The 12215-nt window shown below is 30.4% G+C and overlaps 1 protein-coding gene across 1 annotated transcript; it reads right to left on the bottom strand.

The window, feature by feature from the left end:
• Positions 1 to 7442: 7442 nt before the first annotated feature.
• LOC149173276 (uncharacterized) lies at positions 7443 to 10975 on the bottom strand. Its single transcript, XM_089426641.1, has 2 exons — positions 8218 to 10975; positions 7443 to 8115 (listed from the first exon to the last, which is right to left on the bottom strand). The coding sequence occupies exons 1-2, from the start codon at positions 10973 to 10975 to the stop codon at positions 7667 to 7669; spliced, it is 3207 nt and encodes a 1068-aa protein (XP_089282767.1). The 3' UTR covers positions 7443 to 7666.
• Positions 10976 to 12215: the final 1240 nt, after the last annotated feature.

Here is a 12215-nt window from a genome sequence, read left to right as displayed (position 1 = left end):
CTAGTTTATTATGGCATGCTCGTTTTGGTCACATTAACTGTGACAATATCATAATTATGAGACAACAAGGTATAAAAGGATTGCTTACAATTCCAAGAAAGCTTACACCATGTGATGCTTGTATTTTGCGGAAACATCTAAGTAGCATTTTCATAGTTCTTCTTCTAGAGCTTCAAGAAAATTAGGTCTCATACATTCAGATTTATGTGGTCCTATGCCTGTTGCAACTGCCAATGGTAACAAATATATGTTGACATTTATTGATGATTATTCGAGAATGTGTTGGGTGTATTTGTTGAAAGATAAGTCACAAGTATTTGAAAATTTTAAAACTTTTCATTTGATGGTCAAAAATGAAACTCAACTGAACATTGGCATTCTCAGAATTGATAACAGTGGTGAATATACTTCTAATGCTTTTGAACAGTATTTAAAGGACAACAAAATCAAACATCAGACTACCATACCTTATAATCCACAACAAAATGGCGTTGCAGAACATATGAATAAAAATTTGCTTAATATGGTTAGATCTATGATGTTCTTTAAGAATGTTAAGTTAATATTTTGGGGAGAAGTAGTGCTTTGTGTAGCTTATATTCGCAATCGTTGTCCTTTTTATGTCATCAATAATAAATCTCATTATGAAATGTAGTATAATCGTCTTCATGTTGTTCAACATTTTAGAGTCTTTGGTTCTCTATGCTATGCATTAATTCCTAAACATCAGAGCAACAAGTTGGGTGCTAAGAGTCGCAAATGTATTTTCTTGGGATATTCTACTACTTCCAAATCTTATAGGTTGTATGATAAGGAGAAGAAGAAATTTATTCTTTCCAAAGATGTTATTTTTCTTGAATGTGACAAAGATAATTCCATTGTTGATAGAAAACTGACTCATTTGGAGAAATTTTCGTCCAAAAAATTCTATTTTGAATCTGATAATGATGTTCCATATACTGAAGGGGGGGTTCCCATTCTAGATCAGTCTGTGGTTCTTCCATATTTTACTCATGAGAATGTTATTGCTGAAGAAAATTTGGATGATAGTAATGTTTCTGCAGGACCAGAAATTGCTCTTGAAGAGCTTGTTCTTGAGCCTGTTTTTCAAGATGAGCAACCATCACAACCACTTCAACAACATTTATGAAGATCCACACGTATTCGGAGATTTCCAAGCAAATATGATGATTTTGAAATAGGAAATTCTTCTAAAGGTGATTCATGTAATGATTCTCATGACTGTGAATTCAATCATTGTACAATTAGCAAACCTAGTTGTTTTGAAGAAGCTACTAATTGTGATGAATGGAAGGATGCAATGAAAAAGGAGTATGATGCACTTATTAAAAATGGAACTTGGAGGTTATTGGATCCTCCCACAGGTGTCAAACCTATTGGTTTCAAATGGGTTTATAAGTTTAAATACAAGACAGATGGCTTGCTTGATAAATACAAGGCAAGGCTTGTAGCAAAAGGCTACACTCAGAAGGAAGGTGTTGACTACACAAAGACATTTGCTCCTACAACAAAATGGGGCACAATCAGAACTTTTTTTTCTCTTGCAACTCAAAATAGCTGGAAGATACACCATATAGATTTTAAAACAACTTTTTTGAATGGCGATTTGAAGGAGGATGTTTATATGTTTCAATGAAAAGGTATTGCTGCCAAAGGCAAAGAAAAAATGGTATGTACGTTAGTGAAGGCTTTGTGTGGACTGAAACAAGAATCTCGTGCATGGTATGAAAAGTTAACTGAACACCTTCTCAAGTTGAATTATAATTTATTTGATCTGGATGATGTGACTCTTTTTGTTAAGAAAATTGGAAAGTCAATTGTATATTTGGTTGTGTATGTAGATGATTTGGTGATCACAAGAAAAAATAATGACTATATAGCATCCGTTAAAAGAGAATTATTGAAAGCTTTTTACATGAGAATTTGGGTTTATTACATTATTATTTAGCGATTGAATTTGATCAAAAACCCAAAGACATTTTCATTTCTCAGAAAAACTATATTGGACAAATTCGGGATACAAGATTGTACTCATGTCGCTACTCCTATGGAGCAGAATTTGAAGCTTCTTTCCATTGAAGGAAGTATGTTTTACGATTCAATAAAGTACAAGCAACTTGTTGGAAATTTGAATTTTTTAACTACTACTCGACCTGACATAGCTTTTGTTGTAGGGATACTTTCCAGGTTCATGCATCAGCCATGTGAAGGTCATTGGAATGCAACAAAGAGAGTGCTCAAGTATTTGAAAGGAACTCTTGGATTAACACCCATCAATTGGAGATCATGCAATCAATTTGTTCTTGTTGATTCTACCACCGAATCTGAATATGTTGCAGCAGCTCAAGCTACAAAAGAAATCATTTGGCTTCGCAAAATACTTGAATATTTGCAGGAGAAACAAAAGGCTTCAACTCCACTACTTATTGACAACTCTTCTGCAATTCAGTTGGCCAAGAATCCCAAGTTTTATGATCAAAGCAAGCATATTAACACGAAATATGACTTGATTCGACATTATGTAGAGGCCAAAGTTATTCATCTGACAGATTGTTCTACTTTAGAGCAGATCACAAACATATTTACAAAGGCACTAGGATGTGAAAAGTTTGAAAAGTTTAGAATGTTACTCGACATGTTAGATATCCCTTCAAATTAAGGGGGAATGTTAAATAATCCTTCGAGATTGTTATTGTATAGTATAGAATATCGAATTACAAAAAAATATTATTATTTATATTAATATATTAACAAAATTAATATATATTTAAATATATAAATGAATATATTATTATTAATATAATAAAATTTTCTTTAAAATTATTATTATTATTATTATTATTATTATAAACAATATTATTATTAATATATGTGTATCAGCGTATATCAACCACATTTATTAATGTGGTTTTGTTAGTTTAATTAGGCTCCAAACTCTCTCCCTATCTCAAATATTTTTGAAACATTTTATTTTTAGTAGAATATTTTTATCCACCAGAAACACATTAATGAAATTCATATTTGGTCTTAAATAATTAAAAACGCAGGAAAATAAATTATATTTCTTTTAAAATATCAAAATCTAAATCTTCAACTTATAATAATATTTGTGCTACTCAATTTTACCAAATAGCTACATAGAAATGTGTTTCAAGCCTAATTCCTTCTAGATCTATGACAGTTATGTGTCTAGTATAATTCTTAACAAATTTGAGGATAAGTTATTTGTGCCATGTACATATTGATATTGTTCCACAATTTTAACTTCATAGTGTTACTATAAAGGAGTAACACATTAGATATGTGGAAAAGTAGAGAAAACTTAATGTTGTTCAACATATTTTTGCTCTTTATTTTGATTTATAGCTTCACGAATGTTCTTCAAACAAAACCATTGCTCTATAATCTCTTAAAGAACATGTAAAGTTCTACAAGTAAAACCAAATTGTAGTTTGTTTTATTGTAGATATAATAACATTTATATGCATAAAGTTTTCATAAGACAAAGACTAGAGATTTTATAGTTATAAAAAAATAATCTTCATAACTTATGTAACTTTGTTTTTATTTACCTAGTAATAGAAATGCATATAGAAGGAGATGGAGTTGTGCTTGATGCATTATTATTAATATTAATAATAATATTTATATTAATATATTAAGAAAATTAATATATATATATATATATATATATATATATATATATATAGATATTAATTATAAACAATATTATTATTAATATATTCCCAATCCATAATGCTAGAATCTATGATGGCTACACATTATGCTTGAAGAAACTAATTCGAGGATGTAAATCAACCATATTTATTAATGTGGTTGTGTTAGTTTGGTTAGGCTCCAAACTCTCTCCCTATCTCAAATCTTTTTGAAACATTTTATTTTTAGTAGAATACTTTTATGCACCAAAACCCCATTAATGAAATTCATATTTAACCTTAAATAATTAAAAACACAGGACAACATTTTTTTTTGGTTAAAAATATCAAAATCTAAATCTTCAACTCATAATAATAATTGTGCTACTATGTTTCAAGCCTAATTCCTTCTAGATCTATGACAGTTATGTGTCTAGTGTAATTCTTAACAAATTTGAGGATAAGCTAGTTGTCCCATGTACATATTGATCTTATTCGGCAATTTTAACTTCATAGTGTTAGTATGAAGAAGTAACACATTAGATATGTGGAAAAGTATAGAAAACTTAATCTTGGTCAACATATTTTTGCTCTTTATTTTAATTGATAGCTTCATAAATGGTTGTGGAAACAAAAGTACCATTGATTTGTTCTGTAATCTCTTAAAGAACCTGCAAAGTTTTTGGTATATTTATATGGCCAAAAAAATACAAGTAAAACCAAATTGTAGTATGTTTTATTGTAGATGTAATAAGATTTATATACATAAAATTTTCAAAAGACAAAGATAGCAGATTTTATAGTTGTAAAAAAAATTGATCTTCAAAATTTATGTAACTTTATTTTTACACACACTTTTGTCTGACAATAGAAATGCATATAGAGGGAGATGGGACTGTGCTAGACGTATTATTATTATTATTATTAATATTATTTTTTTAAATATTAATAATAATATTTATATTAATATCTTAACAGAATTAATATATTAATAAAATTAATATATATTTAAATGTATCAATGAATATATTAATATTAATATAATATAATTTATTTTTTAAATTATTATTATTAGTATTAGTTTAGGACTTTCCGTGTAACTCAAACACATTTATTATTGTAGTTGTGTTAGTTTAGTTAGGCTCCAAACTCTCTTCCTATCTCAAATCTTTTTGAAACAATTTATTTTTAATAGAATCTTTTTATGCACCAAAAATATATTAATGAACCTCATATTTGGTCTTAAATAATTAAAACACGGGACAATAAATTATATTTCTTAAAAATATCAAAATCTAAATCTTCAACTCAGAGTAATAATTGTGCTACGCAATTTTACCAAGCAACTCCATAGAAATATGTGTCAAGCCTAATTCCTTCTAGATCTATGACAATTATGTGTCTAGTGTAAATCTTAACAAATTTGAGGATAAGTTGTTTGTGCCATGTACATATTGATCTTATTCCGCAATTTTAACTTCATAGTGTTACTATAAAGGAATAAGACATTAGATATGTGGAAAAGTATAGAAAACTTAATCTTGGTCAACATGTTTTTGCTCTTTATTTTAATTGATAGCATCATGAATGGTTGTGGAAACAAAACCATTGATTTGCTCTATAATCTCTTAAAGAACATGTAAAGTTCTTGGTATATTTATATGGCCTAAAGAATACAAGTAAAACCAAATTGTAGTGTGTTTTATTGTAGATGTAATAAGATTTATATGCATAAAGTTTTCATAAGACAATGATAGGAGATTTTATAGCTGTAAAAAAAAATGATCTTCATAGCTTATGTAACTTTATTTTTACATGCACTTTTGCCCAACAATTGACATGCATATAGAAGGAGGGGAGGTTGTGCTAGAAATATTATTATTAATATTAATATTATTTTTTAATATTAATAATAATATTTATATTAATATATTAAAAAAATTAATATATATATATATATATATATATATATATATATATATATATATATATATCAATGAATATATTGGTATTAATATAATATATATATTTTTAACTATTATTATTATAAACAATATTATTATTAATATTTTTAATATACGTCTATGGGTGTATATCAACCACATTTATTAATGAAGTTGTGCTAGTTTATTTAGGCTCCAAACTCTCTCCCTATCTCAAATCTTTTTGAAACATTTTATTTTTAGTAGAATATTTTTATGCAACAAAAACACATTAATGAAATTCATATTTGGTCTTAAATAATTAAAAATATGAGACAATAAATTCTATTTCTTAAAAATATCAAAATCTAAATCTTCAACTCATAATAATAATTGTGCTACTCAATTTTACCAAGTAGTTCCATAGAAATATGTCTCAAGCCTAATTCCTTCTAGATCTATGAAAGTTATGTGTTTAGTGTAATTCTTAACAAATTTGAAAATAAGCTATTTGTGCTATGTACACATTGATCTTTTTCCACAATTTTAACTTCATAGTGTTACTATAAAAGAGTAAAACATTAGATATGTGGAAAAATATAGAAAACTTAATCTTGGTCAACATATTTTTGCTCTTTATTTTAATTGATAGCTTCATGAATGGTTGTGGAAACAAAACCATTGATTTGTTGTATAATCTCTTAAAGAACATGTAAAATTCTTGGTATATTTATATGGCCTAAAAAATACAAGTAAATCCAAATTATAGTGTGTTTTATTGTAGATGTAATAAGATTTATATGCATAAAGTTTTCATAAGACAAAGATAGGAGATTTTATAGATGTAATAAGATTTATATGCATAAAGTTTTTATAGGACAAAGATAGGAGATTTTATAGTTGTAAAAAAATTGATGTTCATAATTTATGTAACTTTTATCCTATTAATAATAATAATAATATTTATATTAATATATTAACAAAATTAATATATTAATAAAATATATATATATATATATATATATGAATATATTATTTTTAATATAATATAATTATTTTTAATATTATTATTATTATTATTATTATTATATGTTTATCTGCATATATCAACCATGTTTATTAATGTGGTTGTGCTAGTTTAATTAGGCTCTAAACTCTCTCCATATCTCAAATTTTTTTGAAAAAAAAAATTAGTAGAATATTTTTATGTACCAAAAAGACAATAATAAAATTCATATTTGGTCTTAAATAATTAAAACCATAGGACAATAAATTATATTTCTTAAAAAATATCAAAATCTAAATCTTTAACTCATAATAATAATCGTGCTACTCAATTTTACCAAGTAGCTCCATAGAAATATGTGTCAAGCCTAATTCCTTCTAGATCTATGACAATTACGTGTCTACTGTAATTCTTAACAAATTTGAGGATAAGCTAGTTGTGCCATGTGCATATTGATCTTATTCCGCAATTTTAACTTCATAGTGTTACTATGAAGACGTAACACATTAGATATGTGAAAAAGTATAGAAAACTTAATCTTGGTCAACATATTTTTGCTCTTTATTTTAATTGATAGCTTCATAAACGGTTGTGGAACAAAAAATACCATTGATTTTCTCTGTAATCTCTTAAAGAACCTGCAAAGTTCTTAGTATATTTATATGGCCAAAAAAATACAAGTAAAACAAAATTGTAGTGTGTTTTATTGTAGATGTAATAAGATTTATATGCATAAAGTTTTCATAAGACAAAGATAGGAGATTTTATAGTTGTAAAAAAAATGATCTTCAAAGCTTATGTAACTTTATTTTTACACACACTTTTGTGTGACAATAGACATGCATGTAGAAGGAGAGGGGACTAAGACTAATAAACAACTTTATTTTTACTCACACTTTTGTCTGACAATAGACATGCATGTAGAAGGAGAGGTGACCAAGACTAATAAACAAGTTGCAACCTGAAAAAGGCGAATAAAACTCAAACTACATGTATCTAATGACAATGCACTCAAATTACTTTATGGTCTAGTGACAAAATTACCACCCTCTTACAACACTCTAGAATGTAGAAGAAATTTGGTCTTCGCTAGTGATGTTGTGATATGTACTTGCATCACCTAACAAATATGTGGAATTTGAATGGGATTCTGGAATGCCAACAATTCCTTGAAAGGTGTCTCTAATAGATTGGAGTGTACGCACAATGTCCACCATAGTAGGTCGTTCTTCAGGAGAATCTTTTGTGCAAAGCAAACCCATACTTATGGATTGACTAAGGCAATTGAGATCCTTATCTACTTGAGTGCTTGTACTAGTTCTTCTTAGTAAACTCTTGTCCACCACTTCTCCTAGTTGATTTGGAAAATTGTTACCCACCCATTTCTGCAAGTTCATTCCTTCAACAAATATGTTGTTGGTTGGCTTCTTTCCAGTCAACATCTCCAACAATATGATTCCATAGCTATAAACATCACCTTTTGTTGTGACATGTCCACCCAATCCATATTCTGCATTCAAACATTCTCATCATAAGGTGTTTAATTCAAAATGTTTGATAAAAATATGAAACTCATAACATTGTATAGTATGTCATTCTATTCAAATAATACCTGGAGGAATGTAGCCTGCAGATCCCTTAAGAGCAAGTGTAGAAGTGAGAGTGGAATCCTCATAATTTGCAAAGCATATGGTTGCAATCCCAAAGTCTATTACATATGCTGTCATGTCTTCACCAAGAAGCACATTGTTTGGTTTCAAATCACAATGGATCACTTGCATGAAACAATGGTGATGGAGATACACCATGCCTTGGGCAATGTCTATTGCTATATTCAACCTTTGTAGCAATGTCAAACCACTTTCTACTTCAGCATCAGGATATAACCATTTTTCTAAGCTTCCATTTGGTATAAATGGAAATATCAAAGCTTTCACTTGGAGATCTGAATAGGAGGTTATGATTCTAATCAAATTACGATGCCTAACTCTACCCAAAACTTTGCATTCTTTTTTAAAACTTTTGTGAGCTCCCTCATTTTCCAAATTGAGAAGCTTGATTGCAACCATTGTGCCATTGTTCAAAACCCCTTTGTACACTTTCCCAAAACTACCCACTCCTAACAAGTTGGCATCACTAAATCCATTTGTTGCAGCGCTGAGCTCTCCATAGGAAATCCTTTGGTGTCCCATATTTAAGGATGCCCCAACCTCTATAGGGATATTCCTCTTGTGATTTAGTCTACACAAGATTCCTAGAAATAAACACAATACAATAGCGATGACAACTATAACAATAAGCATGACAATTTTTCTCAAATGAGAAACACTACTATGTTTGTGATTAGAGCATAGAGACAAATTTACCCAAGGTCCACAAAGACTAGGATTTCCCATAAATGATGTGGCACCAAGCTTTTTGAAAACTCCACCTTTTGGGACCTCTCCTGACAAGTTGTTGAAAGAGAAATTCATTTGAATGAGCATTTTGAGATTTGCCAACACTGTGGGTATTCCACCTGACAAATTGTTGGAGGAGAAATCCATGTTTTGAAGACTTTGAAGTTCACCGAGTGAGATTGGGATCAGACCTTCAAGTGCATTGTAAGAAAGATTTATGTATTCGAGTTCTTTGCAACTTCCAAGCCCACTTGGAATGTAACCAGTTAGTCGATTTGCAGAAACATCTATAGCTTGAAGCATAGTCATTTTGCTTAATTCCAAAGGCAAGGGGCCTTCTAATAAATTGTTTGAAAGGTTGAAATAGAAAGCTAAATTTGCAAAGCCTGCAACCTCAGGGGGTATGTCACCACTAAGTTGGTTGTATGATAGGTCTAACAGTAGTAAGTTCACACATTTCCCTAGATTCGCAGGGATTTTTCCTGATAGTTGGTTCATGTTAAGATATAGATATCTTAATTGATAAAGGCTAGCAATAGAATTGGGAATCCTTCCAGAAAGATTATTATAATGGATATCCAAAAGCCCTAAACTTTTGAGTTGCCCAATTTCCATTGGAATATTTCCTCGTAAATGATTCTTTCCCATAAATAGCCTTTCCAACTTTTGAAGCATTTTAAGTGTGACTGGGATTGCCCCCGTAAAAGAATTACCTTGTAAATCAAGAAATGTTAAACCAGATAGGTTTCCAATATGTGGAGGTATTTCCCCATATAATTCATTTTCTTGCAAGTTCAGAGAGTATATTTCTCTTGAGAGGCTGCCTATAGAAAAGGGCAAACGTCCCGTGAGACGATTATAACTTAAATCTACAAAATTTAAGGTGGAGCAGTTAGTAAGCACAGTCAGAATGGGGATGCTTGTGCTGCTACCGCTAACCAGTTGATTCGCCCCTAGGTCGAGTAATTGGAGCTGCGTCAACTTACCCAACTCCATGGGCACCATTCCGCAGAGCTGATTGTCATCTAAGTCGACCAACTGAAGGTTTGTACAATTGAAGAGAGATGCAGGAATGGTGCCACTCAACTGATTAACACCCAGATACAGTGCAGTCAACCGTGTGTTCTTGCTACACAATTCGGCGGGAATGTGACCAGTCAACTGGTTAAGGGTGATATCCAATAATCCAAGATTGGTGAAGTTGGAAAAGAAAGATGGGATTTGTCCTCTGAGATTGTTAAGACCCATTGATATATAGTTGATTTGGCTTAGCATACCCAATTCCAAAGGGATAGTCCCATGAAAGCTGTTGCGAGACAAGTCTATCGCGTTCAAAGAGGATATGTTTCCCAAGCAGGCCGGTATTCTTCCCGTCAAACTGTTAACTCCTAAGGCAAGGGTTTCTAACTTGGGGAGAACACATAGTTCTTGGGGAATACTTCCTGATAGATTGTTATAGGTCAAAGAAAAAATCGATAGTCTGCGGCACCTACCAAGATTGGGCGGAATAGAACCTTGGAGTTGATTCAGATACAGGCGAAGCTTCTTTAAGCGAAACAAATTTCCCAATTGATAGGGAATGTGACCATGAAAAGTGTTATTGGCAAGGTCGAGAATCCTAAGAAAGGAAAGATTGCCGAGAAGAGGAGAGATTGTACCTTGCAATTCCATGGATGAAACATTGAGAGAAACCACTCTCTGTCTGCGCCGACTGCATATGACACCTCTCCACCCGCAGAAGGAAACATTGCGTTTCCACGAAGTGGTTAGTAGTGAGTGAGATGGATCGTGGGTGATTGCAGAGAGAAATGCAAGGAGAGCCTCTTCATCGGAAGCATTGCCGTGATGAGGATGCCAGTGGTCAGACAATGGAAAGGCGGAAGAAAATATGGAGGGACCGAGAAAAAGACTGATAAAAGAAGACAGGAAAAGTAAAACCCCAAAAAGAGAGGGAACGTTACAGATCTCCATCTTCTTCTGCTCTCGACGGAATGGGAATGGGAATGGGAATGGTTTGAGTTTCTTGGTTTATTTATAGGAATTCTGACATTATTGCGTGGTGATAAGGATGAGAAATACAAACGTAACAGAGACGGAAGAAATGTGGGTGGGTGGGCTAATTTTCCAAATCAAAACAAAACACCATAATCAAAAGATGCTTGACTTTAATAAAATCAATCTAAGAGTATCGTCCCACTTATTAAATTTCTACACCGAAGTACCTTCAAAAATGAGCGTGAAAATATTTGAGTGTTTCCAGAAAACTTTAGACTTTAAAACGTTGAATGGCCCACCTCCATGGAGTCAAAAAGCATTCTGTAATTTGTCGCTTTGAAATAATGAAATAATTCCTTTTAAGATCACCTACGAATTATACGAAGACAAAAATCTTTTGAAGTACTTCTTTTTAAGATCACCTACTCATTTTACGAAGACAAACACTTTTGAGGTCAATGGTGGGTAGACTTAAAAGATTACCTTAAAACTTTATAAACACAAAAATCTTATTAAATATAAATTGGTTGGCTAATTTTATTCCCAATTTCATAAAGTTAATAATGAGTAGACTTCTTTAAGATTACCTACGAATTCTAGAAAGACAAAATAACGAGATCTTTTGAAATCAATGAGGTGGATTTTAAGATTACCTTCAAATTTACTAAAACAAAGTCTTTTAAATATATATTGGCGGGTTAAACACAAATCTTGTAAATATATATGGGTGGGTTAATTCTTTTTCTTTCGAATATATATTAGTTGGCTCAACAAATATATATATATGTTTGGGTAATTCTTTTTTTTGAAATCAATGGTAGATAAATTTTAAAATTATTTTAAAATTAAAAAAATAAATATATATTGGTTTTGTTATCAAATTTCAACAAGAAGCTAATTGTATTCCCAATTTCATAAAGTTAATGATGTGTAGACTTCTTTAAGATTACATACGAATTCTAGAAAGACAAAATAACAAGATCTTTTGAAAACAATGAGGTGGATTTTAAGATTACCTTCAAATTTACTAAAATAAAATCTTTTAAATATATATTGGTGGGTTAAACACAAATCTTGTAAATATATATTGGTTTGCTTATTCTTTTTTTTTTTGAATATATATTAGTTGGCTAAACAAAAATTATATATTTGTTTATATATATATAGGTTTGGGTAATTCTTTGTTTTTTGAAATCAATGGTAGATAAACTTTAAA

The sequence above is a fragment of the Pinus tabuliformis genome, chromosome 4_2 (genome assembly GCF_031772625.1).
Source record: "Pinus tabuliformis cultivar Carrire ecotype Pingquan chromosome 4_2, CPIR1, whole genome shotgun sequence".
Classification (NCBI taxonomy): Eukaryota; Viridiplantae; Streptophyta; class Pinopsida; order Pinales; family Pinaceae; genus Pinus; species Pinus tabuliformis.
This window is presented reverse-complemented; position numbering and strand designations above follow the sequence as displayed.

Coding starts and splice junctions, on each gene's coding strand:
- LOC149173276 (XM_089426641.1), bottom strand. CDS start 10,975: ATGGAGATCTGTAACGTTCCCTCTCTTTTTGGGGTTTTACTTTTCCTG. Junction 8,116..8,217: donor TGCAGGCTACATTCCTCCAG/GTATTATTTGAA, acceptor GTTTGAATGCAG/AATATGGATTGGGTGGACAT.